This window comes from Choloepus didactylus, chromosome 5 (assembly GCF_015220235.1).
Source record: "Choloepus didactylus isolate mChoDid1 chromosome 5, mChoDid1.pri, whole genome shotgun sequence".
NCBI lineage: Eukaryota > Metazoa > Chordata > Mammalia > Pilosa > Megalonychidae > Choloepus > Choloepus didactylus.
In genome coordinates, this window is record NC_051311.1 from 33,792,850 (window position 1) to 33,815,707 (window position 22,858).

The following is a 22,858-nucleotide window of genomic DNA, read 5'->3' on the forward strand; positions in this document are numbered from 1 at the left end:
CTCACAGCTGCACTGAGTTCCTTCTGTTATGTCAGCTCATTTATATGGCTCCACTGATCAACTTGGACCCACCCTGAATGGGAGGAGCAACACCGCTATGGAAATTATCCAATCAGAGTCATCACCCACAGCTGGGTGGGGCACATTCCAAAGAAACACTCAAAGAATTACAATCTAATCAACACTGATAACATCTGCCCACACAAGATTACATCAAAGATAATGGCGTTTGGGGGACACAATATATTCAAACTGGCACACCCACCTTTATGTAGTTCTTGTCAAAAATTAAATATTTTACATTGAGTCCAAAACCACTGATTTATCATTATAGTTTATGTATTTTAGATCCTGTATGAAGTAAATAGTGAAGTTATAAATCAAAAATACAGTAGTATTGGTATTTATATTTACCATGTGATCTTTAGTGGTACCCTTTATTTCTTCATGCAGTTTCAGTCAATTGTTTAGAGTCCCTTCCTTTCAGCCTGCACAATTCCCTTTAGCATTTCTTATAGGACTGATCTACTGGTGATGAAGTCCCTCAGCTTTTGATTATCTGGGAATGTTTTTATCTCCCCCTCATTTTTACCCTCCAGGTGTTTGTGAATTCTCCAAGTCTCTGATGGTTATTGACTTCTATTTGTATTCCATTGTGGTCAGAGAATGTGCTTTGAACAAATTCATTTTTTTTTTTTTTAATTTATTGAGGCTTGTTTTATTTCCCAGCATACGGTCCCTTCTGGAGAAAGATCCATGATCACTAGAGAAGAATGTGTGTCCCGGTGAACCTGGGATGTAATGTTCTATATATGTGTGTTAAATTTCTCTCTCTCTCTCTCTCTCCTTTCTTTGTTTCTCTGTTGATACAGCTCCCTTTAGTATCTGAAGTAGGGCAGGTCTTTTATTAGCAAAATCTCTCAGCATTTGTTTGTCTGTGAAAAATTTAAGCTCTCCCCCAACTTTGAAGGAGAGTTTTGCTGGATAAAGTATTCTTGGTTGGAAATTTTTCTCTCTCAGAATTTTAAATATGTCATGCCACTGCCTTCTCACCTCCATGGTGGCCACTGAGTTGTCACTACTTAGTCTTATGTTATTTCCTTTGTTTGTGGTGAATTGCTTTTCTCTTGCTTCTTTCAGAACTTTCTTCTTTTCTTCCGTATTTGACAGTCTGATCAGAATATGTCTTGGAGTGGGTTTATTTGGATATATTCTATTTGGAGTTCACTGGGCATTCATGCTTTGTGTATTTATATTGTGTAGAAGGTTTGGGAAGTTTTCCCCAACAATTTCTTTGAATAGTCTTTCTAGACCTTTACCTTTCTCTTCCTCTTCTGGGACACCAATGAGTCTTAAATTTGGATGTTTTATTTTATCTATCATATCACTGAGATCCACTGCTATTTTTTCAATTTCTTTCTCCATTCTTTCTTTGGTTCTTTCATTTTCCATTCTGTGGTCCTCGAGGAGGCTGAGGCATTGTTCAACTTCCTCTAATCTTGTATTATGAATATCCAGAGTCTTTTTAACTTGGCCAACAGTCTCTTTTATTTCCATATGATCTTCTGTTTTTTTATTTACTCTTGTAATCTCTTCTTTATGCTCTTCTCGGGTCTTCTTTATGACCTTTATATCCTGAGCCATGCTCTACTTCATGTCCTTTATATCCTGTGCCATGCTCTCGTTGTTTTTCTTTAGTTCTTTGATTAATTGTGTGTCTCTTCTGATCTTTTGATTTGTGTGTTTTGGTTTGGATTCTCCATATTGTCTGGTTTTATCATATGCTTTAAGATTTTCTGTTGTTTTTGGCCTCTTGGCATTTGCTTTACTTGATGGATTCTTTCAGGTTATAAAAAATACCAATCTCTAATTTGTCAGATCTACAGCTTGGTGGCATACAGTTTCTCTAACTAACCAGCAGACGGTGTCTGCGAGTCACCTATTCCCCTCAAGTCAGTTCTCCCCAACTTTGTCTTTGTGGTTTGTGGGGATCTGATTCTTGTGGGGTTCAATTGGTGCACTAAGTTTGGGTGTGTTGTTGGTGCTGTCCACCCTGAATGTGGAGCATGTGTCTGGGTGGTTAGGAAGGCAGGGCAGCTTTAGTAATCAAACCTCCCAGGTGTTCCCAGAGATTTAAGGCTGTTACAAGAGTCTAAGCCTTCATTTCAGTCTTGTCACAGACTGTCTCTGCCACTGACCCACAAGTCCTTGGTATTGGCATAGGGTCCCTGGGATTTCCAAGCAGGTCCCCCTTCTCAGCTGTGCTCTTCCAGGACCTCTGCTGAGGGAAGGCTGTGTCACGTCACAAGTGAGCACCAGCCTCCAGGGAAGCTCTGGGCCACTGGGCCGTGCAGGGGTGTTTCCAGCCTGCTTTAAAGATGGTTGAATGGGGCGTGCTAATTTCTCGCTTTTCGCACAGCTCTGCCTTCCCAGCTCTGGGACAATTAGTGCTGTGGGTGCACTAAAGGCCACTGTCCATGGCCGATATTGTGGCATGTGCGCGGTGCTGCAGGAAACACTCCCTGTCGCAGTAGATTTCTTGGCGCAGCGCTGGGCTATGGGTCCGGCTCCAGGCAGGAGCGTCCCCAGGCCACCAGGGAGATGGCTGCAAGGGGTGCGGTTTCTTTCTCCTTTTGGCTCCCCTCTGCACCCCTGGCCCTGAGACAATCAGCAGCAGGCTATCCTCCATGCCAGACACTGAGATGTTGACACAGCCTGCTCCTGCCGGGCTTTACTGCGCGGTTCTCACTGTCATAACTGCAGCCGCTCCCAGGTTTTTTTTGTTTTTTTTTTAAAAGAACTAATCCGTCTCCAAACACCATCCCACAGTTTTCCCACACTGCAGCATGGCCACCAGACTTTCAGCCAGCTCACTCACTCGTTTCAGAATGCAGATTCCTGGTTTCACCAAATGCACAGTCTCTGTGGATTTAGCAGACCTTGTCCGGCTGGTGCATCGTTGGAACTGGTGTTCTGGGTCACTTTCTGGCTTTTATCTAGTATTTTTCATGGAGGTGTTTTTTTGCCCTGTATCACCTAGCCGCCATCTTAGTTTCTCTCTAGAGGTAGTTTCTTAGAATTACATCCAAAACACAAGCAACAAAAGAAAAAATAGATAATGGGAACTCCCCAAAATTGAATATTTCAATGCTTCAAAGGACTTTGCTAAAAGGGAGAAAGGGCAACTGACTCAAAGGGAGAAAATATTTGGAAACCACATATGTGATAAGGGTTTGATATCCAGTATATATAAAGAAATCTGACAACTCAACAATGAAAAGACAAACAACCCAATTTAAAAATGGGCAAAAGACATGAATAGACTTTTCTCCAAAGAGAGGAAATATAGATGGCTAAGCGGCACATGAAAAGATGCTCAGCTTCACTAGCTATTAGGGTAATGCAAATCAAAACCACAATGAGATATCATCTCACACCTAATAGAATGGCCGCTATTAAACCAACAGGCCACTACAAGTGTTGGCAGAGGATGTGAAGAAATTGAAGCACTTATTCATTGCCAGTGGTACAGCCATTGTGGAGGATGGTTTTGTGGTTTGGTGGTTCCTCAGGAAGCTAAGTTAGGGTTAGGGTTAGGGTTAGGGTTGCCTTATGAGTTGGCAATCCTGCTACTTGGGATATAGCCAGAAGATCTGAAAGCAAGAAGAGGAACAGACATTTGCACCCTGATGTTCTTAGCAGTATTATTCACAACTGCCAAAAGACGGAAACAACCCAATTGTCCATCAACTGACAAATGAATAAACCAAATGTGGTATATACCTATGATGGAATATTATTCAGCAGTAAGAAGGAATGATGTCCTGAAGCATGCAACAACATGGATGAACCTTGAGGACATTACGTTAAGTGAAATAAGTTAGACACAAAAGGACAAATATTGTATTATCTTACTGATATGAACTAAAAATTATAATATGTAAACTCATAGACATAAAATTTAGAATTTGGGTTACCAGATGTTCCGGTTTGCTAATGCTGCCATTACACAAAATACCAGAAATGGATTGGCTTTTATAAAAGAGATATATTTGGGTACAAATTTTCAGTTCTAAGTCCATAAACGTTTCCAAACTAAGGCATCAACACTAGGATACCTTCACTGAAGAATGGGTGATGGCATCTGGGACACCTCTGTCAGCTGGGAAGGCATGTGGCTGGAGTCTGCTGGTCCTTTGCTCCCAGGTTGCATTTCAAAATGGCTTTCCCCAAAATGTCTCTGGGCTTGTCTCTCTCAGCTTCTTGCATCTAAGCATTGGGGTCCTCTCTTAGTTTCTCCAGAGCAAACTCTGGGCTAGCATCTCCAAACGTCTCCAAGCATCTCAAAGCATCAGCAAGCATCTCTCCAAAAGTCTCTCTCAGCTGCTCTGAGGTCCTTCTGTCTGTGAGCTCTCTTATATGACTCCAGTTATTTAATTAAGACCCTCCCTGAATGGGCAGGATACACATCTTCATGGAAATAATTTAATCAAACCTTTCCCAGATCAACAGATTAATCAGTCTACCCCCAAAAGATTGCATTAAAGAACATGGCTTTTTTCTGGGGGACATCATATATCCAAACCAGCACACCAAGATATAGAATGAGGCTAAAGAATGGGGAGTGATTGCTTAGTATGTGCAAAATGTTTAACTAGGGTGAACTTTAACATTTGGAAATGGTCAGAGATGAGAGTAGCACATTATTACGAGAATAATTAACAGGGCTGAATGGTGCATGAGTGTGGTGGAAAGGAGAAGTTTAGAGTCACGTATGTCACCAGAAGGAAAGTTGGAGGTTAAAAAATGGGAATGTATAACACAATGAATCGTGTGGTGGATAATGTCCATGATTAACTGTACAAATATAAACAAGTTCTTTCATGAACTAGAGCAGATGTACAAAACTATTAAAAGGAGTTAATAATAGAGGGTATATGGGAAAAAAATGAACCTATTGCAAACTTCAGACTATAGTCAACAGTAATATTTTAATATTCTTTCATCAGTAGAAACAAATGAAACACACCTACACTATGGGTCAATAATATGGGAGGATAAGGCGTATGGGAGGATTAGGGTGTCCTTTTTAATTTTTATTTCTTTTCTGGAGTAATAAAAATGTTCTAAGTTTGCATCTGTATGCACAACTATGTGATTATACTGTGAACCAGTGATTGTATACTTCAGATGGTTTCTATGCTGTGTGAATCTACCTGAATAAAATTGCATTAAAAATTTTTGAATTAAAAAAAAATTTTGGATTAAAAAAAGGTCCTGTTTCCAAGGAGCTTTGTAACTTAGCAGAAGACTTTACAGTCAAGGAGAGCACTTCCAGAGATAACACACCTGTGACTTTTGCAACCATTCTTTTACATAGTTCATTCTTGATAGAAAACTTAAAGAACCCTTGGAAAATATTAAAAATAGGAAAATGGGCCCAATCCACTTGAAAAATGTTTCCTAAAATCAATTCCTACATACCGTCAAATATTATATAGCATCAGATAATAGGGTCTGAAAAAAAAAACATAAAACACAAAATAATGTAAAAAAAGCATATGATGTAATTACCATAGAAAGTTAAATGTATGCATGACCTCACAATTTAAGTTGTCCTGAAATATTTCATGATCTGATTTCTACCATTTGGGCATAGGATAAAGGACAACTGAAATAAACTTTTGGTCAAAGGAAGTTGTTTGGGGGAGGCAGGGTGAGTACAGCACTTAGCATAAGTTCTGCATTTGCATAATCATCAATTATTGTAAAGCTTTTCTGTTGGATTAGCTGGTGTAGTGTTTGCATTCATTTGCATCCCCTTTCACCAATCCATTCCAGGCAAGAACTGATTATGGTAAGGCAGGGAGTCAGGAAGAAATTGCAGTGAAATAGGCATAGCTACCTTAATGCAACCATGCCTATCAATAATTTTAGTGGCTGGGGAAGAGGAGAATGAAGTTAAAGGTCAAGGGGTGAGGACACATTTAGAAATTCTGACCACAGAATTCACTGCTTTGTTATCATTTCTTAACTAGTTTCAGGTTGTTTTATGGGTCAACATAAAACTTATAGTTGGCCTCACACGTTGCACAATCTTTTCCTCAGTTTGTTTTTATCATTTAAACAGTCTCATAGTTCTTTGCATTCAAGTACAAAGAGACTGCATGGTAACCACCAGGAAGGTAAGGGAACAGAATGCTGCAGAGCTACTGCCCTGTGTTCCCCAGACTTTACATTCAACTGTCAATCTCAAAGTTGCAGGTGATCTTACAGATTTCATGACATCATGTCCCTTCATGACATCATGATCCCCTTTCTTAATACTCGCAGAGTATTGTTAAGTATTAAGCATGCAGTATTGTATGTTCATGTAAACAGAGAGCATACAATATTTTATTTAGGGACCTCACAGAAGACCCATATTTTAGGCTGATAGAAAAAATATTAGTTTTAGTTAGAGCTGAAACAATTGAGGTACAAGGAGGTTAAATAACTAACCAGCTCAACAGTACTTAAATCCAGAGTTCCTACATTCTAAATTATGATGCAGGCTCATAAATGACATTTCCTCATTTTCCTTATTTTAAGGTCTGTTTATAGCAGCATTTTAATGTAGCTTTGAGACAAGAATAAACTAGGCACAATCATCAATAGTATCGATCAGGCTGTACACATTTGGTGCTCAATAAAGACTGTAAAATGAATGAATAAATGGCATTTTAAGAAGAAAAATACTGCATTATATAGAATAAGCCAGTCAATTTGTGAGATTCGGATTTCTTTTTTTTTTTTTTTTTCTTTACCTAAGGTGGTTTCTGAAGTTATCTTATTACCTGGCTAAAACAACTTCAGTTAAAATATATGAACTTCACAAGCTATTGATTTTAGAAAGAGAAGGCAGTTCATATTCTTGTATTCCATTACTAAGTGCAGCTGCATGTACAGCACGCTGCTTTTACTAAACTGACATCCTCTCAGGAAATATTGATAACATTCTGACATTAAAATGTAGTTACACTCAGCATCAGTCTGATCATTTTCTCGTCTCAATTAATATTAGAAAACCATTTCTGCAAATTTAGCACTTCTAAGTGGGTTGAATCAGATTCTTAGGAGACTAATTCTACCAAAAATTGGATTTTTTAATGTAAAAAACAAGCACATTCATTCTTTAAAAGTCTTGCTTTGCAGAATGCTATTTAATTCATAGAGCTATCATTTTGGGTACTATACCATAATTCACCATCATTATGCCTTTCTTGCATCTGCAAACAGTCTATGTAAAGGGCAGAATCCATTTAAGACTAAACCTCAATGAAGGTAGAGCAACATTTCTATGAGTGCTGTGATGGTGTGGTATGAAGATGAAGCCATCTTTTCTCTTCCCCAGGATAGAGGCTTCCGGGGAATTGTGAGTTGAGCTGTGGACACAGCCTGAATTCTCATCCTATCCCCAGTGAGCTGCAGGACTCCGAAAAGCTCATTCACAAACCCTCCGGGCTCGGATCTTATCTGTAAAACCAGGAAACTAATTTTTTTTCCTAAGGTCTCCTCTAATCCCCAGATTCTAGGTTCTTATTTTTCTGATTCATACCAGAGCCATGTTATGATAGTTCTGATTGGGAATTCACGGCCTATTTCAACTCTTTCTTTTTAAAATAGATTTAGCCTTAGTTTCTCCTTTTGATTTCTCCAGTTTATCCAACAAGAAAATGATCAACTCTTTAAAGTTGAAGGTTTAATTCTTCTAATAATAAATCTGAACATATTATAAAAAAAGTTGTCTCTTTAAGTTGATTTTTGATACATAATATTTTTAGTAAATATCTAAAAATGTACATAAAGCCAAAATGTTAATGTTAACTTAATTCTTTGGAAAGACAAGTTTTCCCAGAATACAAAGCTACAGCATTCAGATTGACTCAGTACTTGTTTCAAGCATAAACTTCACTTAATGTCATAGTACAGTAGGCATAGAAGGTAGGCATAGTACAGTGCCTGAGTTAATATTCCCTGTGCGTGTGAAGATAAGGATTTTTTTTTTTAACGAGATTGAGCAAGTGCTTTTGTAGTGTTCTATATGCATTACTGCAGTTGTTCTGTAAATGTGTAAAAGCCTTAGGAATTTATCTTTCAATTATGTATGATATGCAACACTTGTTTCCAACACCTGCAGAGAAATTTCCTATACACTGAAAGAAACTGTGCTTTCATTTTATTAAATTAATGTGGTTTCAATTCCACATTATCTTTAGTCGCTTAGCCTGTAGTATTACACATTTATTGCTTCTGCTTGGCTATACTTAAAGTTGAAATCAAAAGTCATTTTCTGCTTTATTGACTTGCAGGAGAGAAAACTGAAATTATCCTGGTCATTAAAGAAAGTACTTACAATTTTTTTGCCTTCTATTAACACTGTAGAAATATTTGTTTCAACGTTTCGTAGTATCACATTTCCTTTCTGTTCTCTGTAGATGAATTCTTTATCTGTAGGAGAAGAATTAAAAAAAAAAAGAGGCATGAAACATCAAGGAACTTATATAGGCTTCTGGTGGACACTTGCATAAAATGAATTGACTAGTTCTGAAATAATGTCTCCTTTTTGTTAAAGGGGCCTTGTCCTTTTAAAGGTGGTGAAATACGTCCAGCTTCTCTTAATATAACCTCATGTAGCTTCAGTCTGAAATTTTTCTCCTACTTTAAACACTTACATAACAAGCACAAAGCACAAGCACATACACCCATAAAATCTTTGGAACAAGGTAGAATTTTCTTGGGTAGGGTGCACAGTAATGCCATCAAGAAATCTACTACCATAAAAGGTGGAATACAATTGGCAGTGTATTTCTTATACCTGAAACCTGGGGATGAAATCTGTATATGTACACATGCAAAATATACAATACTTAGACACAAATCCCATAAAACTTGGTATCATTTGTCTACAAGTTCCCCTTACAACTGCTGAAAGCTTTGGCAGCTTCACTATCATGAAAAATGTTGTATCTATGCATCATATCCATGGGAACACTGGCCCTTTGTATAATCAACTAAGGTTTCAATTATCCACATAGAGAATTATAGAAATACATTAAATAGCATTCATTAAACATACATATATATGTAGGCATGTATGTACACACATATCGCGCTGACTTTAAAAAAAATATGACTTATTTGATTTGTGCATTAAAGTACTACCAGGAATAATATAAATGAAAACTATTCACATACTGTTAAAGAAACGAAGTTTCTGACAGAATTATTGGATGGGAGGCGAGGGGAAAGGAAGAAGTCCTCTTTGATGGCGTACACAGTGGAGAGAAGGAAATGACACTATCCTTCTGAGTGAAAGTGGTAGCACTGGACCAGTTTGGAGGTGAGGGTATTTCACGCTATAAGAGCTGATGATGAATAACATTGTGCAGACTGAATTAATTCAAGAGCAAAGTTACTGCACTTCAAGTATGTCTTGCTTTTGTGAGGAAGACTAAAATGTACTAACACAATAAAATTCTCACTATCTACAAGGCCTTAAATTAATCCATTTTATACATTAAATAAATTTCATGCAAAAGTTCAGGTGGTGAAGTTACTAACAGAAGTTTAGATGAAACAGTTTTCATTTGTATTCCTGGTAACTCTTTTGTGTACAAATAAAACGAGTCACTTTTCTTCCTCTCTCTTCTTCTGAGTAGATATGCTATCTTCCATTAAATGCAGTCACCTTGGGAACCTATTCAATCATTTCAGTGAAGTTGCTCTCCTACAATGAATTCTAGAATTTCATTTTTGGAAAGCACGAAAAGTCAGTTTATCAGTTGCATAAGATATGTGAAAAAAAAAAAAAATGACTACCATTTAGTTTTATTACTCTCTCTTATTTCCTGGTTTTCAATATGAGCAAATTTCTACAAATAAAATCTGCATTCCATAGATGAAGACTGATTACCATTGATTCCCCTCAGGGTTCCCGGGGTTCTGCTGTTACCCCCTCTACGTTATTAATCATACCGAAATGCAATAATTTCTTAAAAGTCACAATATTTGATGTGCATAAAATAGTGTATTTACATTATAAAGGGAAATCCATGAACCCAGCACACAACTTTTTTTTTTAATTTAATAAATTTTATTTTGAAATAAATTCAATCTTACAGGAAGAGTTGCAAAAACAGTACAAACCCCATACATAGAACTCCAGCATACCCAAACCCCCCTCCCCCAATACCCTGATCTACCATCTTTAACATCCTGTCACACCACCATTTCTTTCTTTCCCTCCCTCTCTTCCTCCCTCCCTCCCTCCCTATCTATCATCCATTATCTATTGCTCTGTCCTCTGAACATACGAGAGCAAGCTTCACACATCTTTGAACAAACAATATAATTCACATATACCCTTCCCATGGACAAGAACATTCTTTTATGCAATCTCATTAAGCGCAGCTAAGAAGTTCAAAAAATTCAACATTGATACAAAGCTTACATTCTATATGGCCTTTTTGTGTGTGTGTGTGTCCCATCTGTGTCCCATCTGTGTCCCTCTGAGCCTCCTCTCCTCTATCCTCAGATCCCGTCCAGGATCATCCTTTGCATTTAATTGTCACCTATTTAGACATTTTTTTTTTTCAATTGTGGAAACATATATATAGCCTAAATCTTCCCATTTCACCCCCTCCCTAGCATTCCATTACTGGGATTAATCACATTTAGAATGTTGCAATGCTGTCACCTTCCCACCATCCATTTCTAGAAGTTTCCCTTCCCCAAACAGAAACCCTACACTCAATTCTCAACTCCCCATTGCCCCTTCCCCCACTTCTCAGAACCCCTACTCTACTTTTCATCTCTATGGTCATAGTCTCTGATACTTTCTTTGTGTTTACCATGGGGCTTAAATTTAACATCTTAAATCTACATCTTGTTTTTCTTTGATATCAACTTAACTTCAATATGACACATAAACTGTTCCTATACTCCATCATTCCCCCACCTTTATGTAGTTCTTGTCAAAAATTACATATTTTACATTGAGTCCAAAACCACTGATTTATCATTATAGTTTATGTATTTTAGATCCTGTGGGAAGTAAATAGTGGAGTTATAACTCAAAAATACAGTAGTATTGGTATTTATATTTATCATGTGATCTTCACTGGAAATCTCTATTTCTTCATGTAGTTTCAGTCAATTGTTTAGAGTCCCTTCCTTTCAGCCTGCTCAATTCTCTTTAGCATTTCTTATAGGACTGATTACTGGTGATGAAATCCCTCAGCTTTTGATTATCTGGGAATGTTTTTATCTTCCCCTCATTTTTATCCTCCAGGTGTTTGTGAATTCTCCAAGTCTCTGATGGTTATTGACTTCTATTTGTATTCCACTGTGGTCAGAAAATGTGCTTTGAACAAATTCATTTTTTTTTTTTAATTTATTGAGGCTTGTTTTTTATGTCCCAGCATACGGCCCATTCTGGAGAAAGATCTGTGATCACTAGAGAAGAATGTGTGTCCCGGTGCCCTGAGATGTAATATTCTATAAATGTCTGTTAAAATTTTCTACGTCTCTCTCTCCTTTCTTTGTTTCTCTGTCGGTAGGGCTCTCTTTAGTAACTGAAGTAGGGCAGGTCTTTTATTAGCAAACTCTCTCAGCATTTGTCTGTCTATGAAAAAATTTAAGCTCTCCCTCAAATTTGAAGGAGAGTTTTGCTGGATAAAGTATTCTTGGTTGGAAATTTTTCTCTCTCAGAATTTTAAATATGTCATGCCACTGCCTTCTCGCCTCCATAGTGGCCGCTGAGTAGTCACTACTTAGTCTTATGTTGTTTCCTTTGTATGTGGTGAATTGCTTTTCTCTTGCTGCTTTGAGAACTTGTTCCTTCTCTTCAGTATTTGACAGTCTGATCAGAATATGTCTTGGAGTGGGTTTATTGGGATTTATTCTATTTGGAGTTCGCTGGGCATTTATGCTTTGTGTATTTATATTGTGTAGAAGGTTTGGGAAGTTTTCCCCAACAATTTCTTTGAATACTCTTTCTAGACCTTTACCCTCCTCTTCCCTTTCTGGGACACAAATGAGTCTTAAATTTGGACGTTTTATTTTATCTATCATATCCCTGAGACCCATTTTAATTTTTTCAATTTTTTTCCCCATTCTTTCTTTTGTTCTTTCATTTTCTGTTCTGTGGTCCTCAAGGAGGCTGAGTTGTTGTTCAACTTCCTCTAATCTTGTATTATGAGTATCCAGAGTCTTTTTAATTTGGCCAACAGTTTCTCTTATTTCCATAAGATCTTCCATTTTTTAATTTACTTTTGCAATTTCTTCTTTATGCTCTTCTAGGGTCTTCTTTATGTCTTTTATATCCTGTGCCATGCTCTTCGTCATGTCCTTTATATCCTGTGCCATGCTCTCGTTGTTTGACTTTAGTCCTTTGATTAATTGCGCCAAATACTGTGTCTCTTCTGATCTTTTGATTTGGGTGTTTGGGTTTGGGTTCTCCATAGCATCTAGTTTTATCATATGCTTTAAGATTTTATGTTGTTTTTGGTCTCTTGGCATTTGCTTTACTTGATCTCTAATTTGTCAGAACTGCAGCTTGGTGGTGTACACTTTCTCTATCTAACCAGCAGATGGCGTCCGTGAGTCACCTATTCCCCTCAAGTCAGTTCTCCCCAACTTTGTCTTTGTGGTTTGTGGGGATCTGACTCTTGTGGGGTCCAATTGGTGCACTTAATTTGGGTGTGTTGTCGGTGCTGTCCACCCTCAATGAGGGGCGTGTGTCTGAGTGGTTAGGGAGGAAGGGCAGCTTTAATAATCAAACCTCCTAGGTGTTCCTGGAGATTTAAGGCTGTTGCAAGAGTCTAAGCCTTCATTTCAGTCTTGCCACAGATTGTCTCTGCCACTGACCCACAAGTCCTTGGTATTGGCGTAGGTTCCCTGGGATTTCTGAGCAGTTCCCCCTCCCCTGCTGTGCTCTTCCAGGACCTCTGCTGAGGAAGGGAGGGCCGTGCCACGTCACAAGTGTGCGCTGGCCTCACGGAAGCCCTGGGATGCTGGGCCACGCAGGGGCGTTCCAGCCTGCTTCAGAGATAGTTGAATGGGACGCGTTAACATCCCCCTTTTCACACAGCACCACCCTCCCACCTCCGGGACAATCAGCCGTGGGTGTATTAAAGGCCACTGTCCACGGCCGACACTGTGGCATGTGCAAGGTGCTGCGGGAAAGACTCCCCATCACACTGGGCTTCCTGGGGCGACTCTGGGCTGCAGGCCTGGCCCCGGGCAGGAGTGTTCCCTGTCCACCAGGGAGATGGCTGCAAGTCTTGCAGTCCTTTCTCCCTTCAGTTCCCCTTTGCTTCCCTGGGGCTGAGACAATCAGCAGCGGGTGTGCGAAGGGGTATCCTCCATGCCAGACACTGAGGCATTAGCCCAGCCCGCTCCCACCATGCTTCACTGCGCGGCTCTCCCCGTTGTATCTGCAGCTGCCCCCAGGCTTTTTTTTGTTTTTTAAAGAACTAGTCCGTCTCCAAACGCCAACCCACCATTTCCCCACACTGCAGCATGGCCGAGGGACTTTCAGCCAACTCACTCACTCGTTTCCGAATGCAGACTCCTGGTTTCACCAAATGCATGGTCCCTGTAGATTTAGCAGAACTTGTCTGGCTGGTGCTACTCTGGAACTGGTGTTCTGGGTCACCTTCTGGTTTTTATCTAGTATTTTTCACAGAGGTGTTTTTTTACCCTGTCTCACCTAGCTTCCATCTTAGGTTCTCCCTCAGCACCCAATTTGAGAGTTAGAACATATCAACTCTGTTGCATCTTTCCATATGACTTTTCTAATCCATCCTCTGTTAACTATAGTCCATAGTTTGCAGTAGGTGCGTTTTTCCCATATACCACTCTATTAACTCCTTGTAATAGTTTCAGACATTTGTTCCAGTTCATGGAGGAAAGTTTTTATATTTGTACTGTCAATCACAGTCATTATCCACGACAAGATTTACTGAGTTATACAGTCCCATATTTTAACCTCTGGCTTTCCTTCTGGTGACATATGACTCTAAACTTCCCCTGTTAATTACATTCACACACAATTCAGCACTGGTAATTATACTCACAATAATGTGCTACAATGAGGTTTTTATTTTATTTTAATGGACTTCCTGGTGAATGAGCTCATCCCTGGGCCGATACTACAGTCAGATAAATATACCTTTAAAATAATTATTTTTATGTGGAAGAGCAAATCTCCCTACCTCATTATTTTCCTTTAGAAAGGGCTTGGCTTTTCTTAGGATTTTGCTGTTCCTTACATATGTTAGATTCAGCTGTTTAGTTAAAAAAACATACTCTCCCAGGAAACTGATTGAGATCACACTGAAAGATGAATCATGGGAAAAATCAACACCTTTATGACAATGAGTCTTCCTGCTACAAACTTAGTCCATCTAGCCATTTATGTAGGTATTTTTACATCTTTCAATGAATTTTTATGTTTTTTCATTAACAAGAGCAACACAAACTATAAGGTACCTAGGAATGAATCTAATAAAAGATATGAAAGACTTGTATGCCTCTTGGCTGTCAATCATCTCCCCCACCAATGGCCCCAGGCAATGATTGATTTGCTTTCTGTCTCCATATGTTTGCGTTTACTAGAGCTTCATAGAAATAAAATCATACACAATAGTCTTTGTTTTTGCCTCCATTCACTTAGCATAATGCTTTTGAGATTTAGCCATGTGACTGTAATTTATCTTACACAATTTGTTTCATTCCTTTATATCGCAGAGTAGTATTCTGTTGTACTGATATACTTCAATTTATTTGTGCATTCATCAATTAATGAATATTTATGTTGCTTCCAGGTTTTGGCTATTATGAATAATGCTGCCATGTATATTCCTGTATGTCTTTGTGTGGACATATATTTTCATCTCTCTTATAAATACATAGGCATGACACTGTTGGATCATATGGCAAGTTTATAGTTAACTTTATAGGAAGCTGCCAAACAGTTTTCCATGGTGACTGTACCATTTTGAGTTCCCAGAGCAACTGTTTAAGAGTTACAGGTCCTGCATTTCCTTGCTGTCATTATCAGTATTTTAAACTTCAGTCATTCTTGCAGGTGTATGGCGGTATCTCACTAAGGTTTTAATATGCAAGTAATTAGTAATGTTAAACATCTTTTCATGTGTTTATTGACCATTTGCAGATTTTCCTTTGCAGAGTATCCCCGTATTTTACCCATTGAAAAATTTCTGTATTTATTAAGTTCTTTATATATTCTGGATACAAGGCCTTTGTAAGATATACGTTTTACAAAATTGTCTCCCAGAATGTGTCTTTGATTTTTATTTTCTCAACTACATCTTTTGAAGAGCAAAATATTTTTAATCTTGATGAAGTGCATGTTATTCATTTGTTCTTTTATAAGTGATACTTTTGAGCCCTAAGAAATCTTTGCCTACTCCAATATCACAAAGATTTTCTCTTAAGTTTTCTGCTAGAAGTTTAAAACTCCTAATTCTTTCATATAGATCTCTGATCAATTTTTAGTTAATTTTTATGTAGTATGTTAGATAAGTGTCATTGTTAAATTTTTTCCAGTAACATATCCTATTGTCCCAGCACACTGTTGAAAACACTAACTTTTGCCATTGAATTACCTTAGATTTTTTGGTCAAAAATCAATTGAGGGGTAGGCAGGGCAACATGGCGGACTGGTGAGCTGTATGTTTTAGTTACTCCTCCAGGAGGGTAGGTAGAAAGCCAGGAACTGCGTGGACTGGACACCACAGAGCAATCTGACTTTGGGCATACTTCATACAACACTCATGAAAACGTGGAACTGCTGAGATCAGCGAAATCTGTAAGTTTTTGCGGCCAGGGGACCCGCGCCCCTCCCTGCCAGGCTCAGTCCCGTGGGAGGAGGGGCTGTCAGCTCCGAGAAGGAGAAGGGAGAACAGCAGTGGCAGCCCTTATCGGAAACTCATTCTACTGATACAAACTCCAACCATAGATAGACTGAGACCAGACACCAGAGAATCTGAGAGCAGCCAGCCCAGCAGAGAGGAGACAGGCATAGAAAAAAACAACACGAAAAACTCCAAAATAAAAGCGGAGGATTTTTGGAGTTCTGGTGAACATAGAAAGGGGAAGGGTGGAGCTCAGGCCCTGAGGCGCATATGCAAATCCCGAAGAAAAGCTGATCTCTCTGCCCTGTGGACCTTTCCTTAATGGACCTGGTTGCTTTGTCTCTTAGCATTTCAATAACCCATTAGATATCTGAGGAGGGCCCTTTTATTTTTTTAATCCTTTTTTCTTTTTCTAAAGCAATTACTCTAAGAAGCCCAATACAGAAAGCTTCAAAGACTTGCAATTTGGGCAGGTCAAGTCAAGAGCAGAACTAAGAGAGCTCTGAGACAAAAGGCAATAATCCAGTGCCTGAGAAAATACACTAAACACCACAACTTCCCAAGAAAAGGGGGGTGTCCGCTCACAGCCATCATCCTGGTGGACAGGAAACACTCCTGCCCATCGCCAGCCCCAAAGCCCAGAACTGCCCCAGACAACCCAGTGTGACGGAAGTGCTTCAAATAACAGGCACACACCACAAAACTGGGCGTGGACATTAGCCTTCCCTGCAACCTCAGCTGATTGTCCCAGAGTTGGGAAGGTAGAGCAGTGTGAATTAACAAAGCCCCATTCAGCCATCATTTCAGCAGACTGGGAGCCTCCCTACACAGCCCAGCAGCCCAGAACTGTCATCCCTCAAAAGAGGACCCGGGGTGCACAGCCTGGAAGAGGGGCCCACTTGCAAGTCTCAGGAGCCATACGCCAATACCAAGGACTTGTGGGTCAGTGGCAGAGACAAACTGTGGCAGCACTGAACTGAAGGATTAGACTATTGCAGCAGCTTTAAAACTCTAGGATCACCAGGGAGATTTGATTGTTAGGGCCACCCCCCCTCGCTGACTGCCCAGAAACACGCCCCATATACAGGGCAGGCAACACCAACTACACACGCAAGCTTGGTACACCAATTTGACCCCACAAGACTCACTCCCCCACTCACCAAAAAGGCTAAGCAGGGGAGAACTGGCTTGTGGAGAACAGGTGGCTCGTGGACGCCACCTGCTGGTTAGTTAGAGAAAGTGTACTCCAAGAAGCTGTAGATCTGATAAATTAGAGATAAGGACTTCAATTGGTCTACAAATCCTAAAAGAACCCTATCAAGTTCAGCAAATGCCACGAGGCCAAAAACAACAGAAAATTATAAAGCATATGAAAAAACCAGACGATATGGATAACCCAAGCCCAAGCACCCAAATCAAAAGACCAGAAGAGACACAGCACCTAGAGCAGCTACTCAAAGAACTAAAGATGAACAATGAGACTATAGTACGGGATATAAAGGAAATCAAGAAGACTCTAGAAGAGCATAAAGAAGACATTGCAAGACTAAATAAAAAAATGGACGATCTTATGGAAATTAAAGAAACTGTTGACCAAATTAAATAGATTCTGGACACTCATCGTACAAGACTAGAGGAAGTTGAACAACGAATCAGTGACCTGGAAGATGACAGAATGGAAAATGAAAGCATAAAAGAAAGAATGGGGAAAAATTTGAAAAAATCGAAATGGACCTCAGGGATATGACAGATAATATGAAACGTCCAAATATAAGAGTCATTGATGTCCCAGAAGGGGAAGAAAAGGGTAAAGGTCTAGGAAGAGTATTCAAAGAAATTGTTGGGGAAAACTTCCCAAATCTTGTAAACAACATAAATACACAAATCATAAATGCTCAGCGAACTCCAAATAGAATAAATCCAAATAAACCCACTCCAAGACATATTCTGATCACACTGTCAAACACAGAAGAGAAGGAGCAAGTTCCGAAAGCAGCAAGAGAAAAGCAATTCACCACATACAAAGGAAACAGCATAAGACTAAGTAGTGACTACTCAGCAGCCACCATGGAGGTGAGAGTGGCAGTGGCACGATATATTTAAAATTCTGAGTGAGAAAAGTTTCCAGCCAAGAATACTTTATCCAGCAAAGCTCTCCTTCAAATTTGAGGGAGAGCTTAAATTTTTCACAGACAAACAAATGCTGAGAGAATTTGCTAACAAGAGACCTGCCCCACTGGAGATACTAAAGGGAGCCCTACAGACAGAGAAACAAAGAAAGGACAGAGAGACTTGGAGAAAGGTTCAGTACTAAAGAGATTCGGTATGGGTACAATAAAGGATATTAATAGAGAGCGGGGAAAAATATGACAAACATAAACCAAAGGATAAGAAGGCTGATTCAAGAAATGCCTTCACGGTTATAACGTTGAATGTAAATGGATTAAACTCCCCAATTAAAAGATATAGATTCGCAGAATGGATCAAAAAAAATGAACCATCAATATGTTGCATACAAGAGACTCATCTTAGACACAGGGACACAAAGAAACTGAAAGTGAAAGGATGGAAAAAAATATTTCATGCAAGCTACAGCCAAAAGAAAACAGGTGTAGCAATATTAATCTCAGATAAAATAGACTTCAAATGCAGGGATGTTTTGAGAGACAAAGAAGGCCACTACATACTAATAAAAGGGGCAATTCAACAAGAAGAAACAACAATCGTAAATGTCTACGCACCCAATCAAGGTGCCACAAAATACATGAGAGAAACACTGGCAAAACTAAAGGAAGCAATTGATGTTTCCACAACAATTGTGGGAGACTTCAACACATCACTCTCTCCTACAGATAGATCAACCAGACAGAAGACCAATAAGGAAATTGAAAAGCTAAACAATCTGATAAATGAATTAGATTTAACAGACATATACAGGACATTACATCCCAAATCACCAGGATACACATACTTTTCCAGTGCTCACGGAACTTTCTCCAGAATAGATCATATGCTGGGACATAAAACAAGGCTCAATAAATCTAAAAAGATTGAAATTATTCAAAGCACATTCTCTGACCACAATGGAATACAATTAGAAGTCAATAACCATCAGAGACTCAGAAAATTCACAAATACCTGGAGGTTAAACAACACACTCCTAAACAATCAGTGGGTTAAAGAAGAAATAGCAAGAGAAATTGCTAAATATATGGAGACGAATGAAAATGAGAACACAACATACCAAAACCTATGGGATGCAGCAAAAGCAGTGCTAAGGGGGAAATTTATAGCACTAAACGCATATATTAAAAAGGAAGAAAGAGCCAAAATCAAAGAACTAATGGAACAACTGAAGAAGCTAGAAAATGAACAGTAAACCAATCCTAAACCAAGTACAAGAAAAGAAATAACAAGGATTAAAGCAGAAATAAATGACATAGAGAACAAAAAAACAATAGAGAGGATAAATATCACCAAAAGTTGGTTCTTTGAGAAGATCAACAAGATTGACAAGCCCCTAGCTAGACTGACAAAATCAAAAAGAGAGAAGACCCATATAAACAAAATAATGAATGAAAAAGGTGACATAACTGCAGATCCTGAAGAAATTAAAAAAATTCTAAGAGGATATTATGAACAACTGTATGCCAACAAACTGGATAATGTAGAGGAAATGGACAATTTCCTGGAAACATATGAACAACCTAGACTGACCTGAGAAGAAATAGAAGACCTCAACCAATCCATCACAAGCAAAGAGATCCAATCAGTCATCAAAAATCTTCCCACAAATAAATGCCCAGGGCCAGATGGCTTCACAGGGGAATTCTACCAAACTTTCCAGAAAGAACTGACACCAATCTTACTCAAACTCTTTCAAAACATTGAAGAAAATGGAACACTACCTAACTCATTTTATGAAGCTAACATCAATCTAATACCAAAACCAGGCAAAGATGCTACAAAAAAGGAAAACTACCGGCCAATCTCCCTAATGAATATAGATGCAAAAATCCTCAACAAAATACTTGCAAATCGAATCCAAAGACACATTAAAAAAATCATACACCATGACCAAGTGGGGTTCATTCCAGGCATGCAAGGATGGTTCAACATAAGAAAATCAATCAATGTATTACAACACATTAACAAGTCAAATGGGAAAAATCAATTGATCATCTCAATAGATGCTGAAAAAGCATTTGACAAAATCCAACATCCCTTTTTGATAAAAACACTTCAAAAGGTAGGAATTGAAGGAAACTTCCTCAACATGATAAAGAGCATATATGAAAAACCCACAGCCAGCATAGTACTCAATGGTGAGAGACTGAAAGCCTTCCCTCTAAGATCAGGAACAAGACAAGGATGCCCGCTGTCACCACTGTTATTCAACATTGTGCTGGAAGTGCTAGCCAGGGCAATCCGGCAAGACAAAGAAATAAAAGGCATCCAAATTGGAAAAGAAGAAGTAAAACGGTCATTGTTTGCAGATGATATGATCTTACATCTAGAAAACCCTGAGAAATCGACGATACAGCTACTAGAGCTAATAAACAAATTTAGCAAAGTAGCGGGATACAAGATTAATGCACATAAGTCAGTAATGTTTCTATATGCTAGAAATGAACAAACTGAAGAGACACTCAAGAAAAAGATACCATTTTCAATAGCAACTAAAAAAATCAAGTACCTAGGAATAAACTTAACCAAAGATGTAAAAGACCTATACAAAGAAAACTACATAACTCTACTAAAAGAAATAGAAGGGGACCTTAAAAGATGGAAAAATATTCCATGTTCATGGATAGGAAGGCTAAATGTCATTAAGATGTCAATTCTACCCAAACTCATCTACAGATTCAATGCAATCCCAATCAAAATTCCAACAACCTACTTTGCAGACTTGGAAAAGCTAGTTATCAAATTTATTTGGAAAGGGAAGATGCCTCAAATTGCTGAAGACACTCTAAAAAAGAAAAACGAAGTGGGAGGACTTACACTCCCTGACTTTGAAGCTTATTATAAAGCCACAGTTGCCAAAACAGCATGGTACTGGCACAAAGATAGACATATAGATCAATGGAATCGAATTCTGAATTCAGAGATAGACCCTCAGATCTATGGCCGACTGATCTTTGATAAGGCCCCCAAAGTCACTGAACTGAGTCATAATGGTCTTTTCAACAAATGGGGCTGGGAGAGTTACATATCCATATCCAAAAGAATGAAAGAGGACCCCTACCTCACCCCCTACACAAAAATTAACTCAAAATGGACCAAAGATCTCAATATAAAAGAAAGTACCATAAAACTCCTAGAAGATAATGTAGGAAAACATCTTCAAGACCTTGTATTAGGCGGCCACTTCCTAGACTTTACACCCAAAGCACAAGTAACAAAAGAGAAAATAGATAAATGGGAACTCCTTAAGCTTAGAAGTTTCTGCACCTCAAAGGAATTTCTCAAAAAGGTAAAGAGGCAGCCAACTCAATGGGAAAAAATTTTTGGAAACCATGTATCTGACAAAAGACAGATATCTTGCATATATAAAGAAATCCTACAACTCAATGACAATAGTACAGACAGCCCAATTATAAAATGGGCAAAAGATATGAAAAGACAGTTCTCTGAAGAGGAAATACAAATGGCCAAGAAACACATGAAAAAATGTTCAGCTTCACTAGCTATTAGAGAGATGCAAATTAAGACCACAATGAGATACCATCTAACACCGGTTAGAATGGCTGCCATTAAACAAACAGGAAACTACAAATCCTGGAGGGGATGTGGAGAAATGGGAACTCTTATTCATTGTTGGTGGGACTGTATAACGGTTCAGCCACTCTGGAAGTCAGTCTGGCAGTTCCTTAGAAAACTAGATATAGAGTTACCATTCGATCCAGCGATTGCACTTCTCGGTATATACCCGGAAGATCGGAAAGCAGTGACACGAACAGATATCTGCATGCCAATGTTCATAGCAGCATTATTCACAATTGCCAAGAGATGGAAACAACCCAAATGTCCTTCAACAGATGAGTGGATAAATAAAATGTGGTATATACACACGATGGAATACTACGCGGCAGTAAGAAGGAACGATCTCGTGAAACATATGACAACATGGATGAACCTTGAAGACATAATGCTGAGTGAAATAAGCCAGGCACAAAAAGAGAAATATTATATGCTACCACTAATGTGAACTTTGAAAAATGTAAAACAAATGGTTTATAATGTAGAATGTAGGGGAACTAGCAATAGAGAGCAATTAAGGAAGGGGGAACAATAATCCAAGAAGAACAGATAAGCTATTTAACATTCTGGGGATGCCCAGGAATGACTATGGTCTGTTAATTTCTGATGGATATAGTAGGAACAAGTTCACAGAAATGTTGCTATATTAGGTAACTTTCTTGGGGTAAAGTAGGAACATGTTGGAAGTTAAGCAGTTATCTTAGGCTAGTTCTCTTTTTCTTACTCCCTTGTTATGGTCTCTTTGAAATGTTCTTTTATTGTATGTTTGTTTTCTTTTTAACTTTTTTTTCATACAGTTGATTTAAAAAAGAAGGGAAAGTTAAAAAAAAAAAAAAAAGAAAAACAAGGAAGAAAAAAAAGATGTAGTGCCCCCTTGAGGAGCCTGTGGAGAATGCAGGGGTATTTGCCTACCCCACCTCGATGGTTGCTAACATGACCACAGACATAGGGGACTGGTGGTTTGATGGGTTGAGCCCTCTACCATAAGTTTTACCCTTGGGAAGACGGTTGCTGCAAAGGAGAGGCTAGGCCTCCCTATGGTTGTGCCTAAAAGCCTCCTCCCGAATGCCTCTTTGTTGCTCAGATGTGGCCCTCTCTCTCTGGCTAAGCCAACTTGAAAGGTGAAATCACTGCCCTCCCCCCTACGTGGGATCAGACACCCAGGGGAGTGA

The 22,858-nt window shown here is 38.8% G+C and overlaps 1 protein-coding gene across 6 annotated transcripts in view; it reads right to left on the reverse strand.

The window, feature by feature from the left end:
- The window catches only part of DPP6 (dipeptidyl peptidase like 6), a 1,366,335-nt gene that overhangs the window by 420,730 nt on the left and 922,747 nt on the right, over window positions 1–22,858 (reverse strand). For all 6 annotated transcript variants that reach the window (XM_037835750.1, XM_037835752.1, XM_037835755.1 and 3 more), the window contains one exon: window positions 8,396–8,490. In XM_037835750.1, the coding sequence (XP_037691678.1) occupies window positions 8,396–8,490 (95 nt within the window). The remainder of the gene's footprint in view (window positions 1–8,395; window positions 8,491–22,858) is intronic.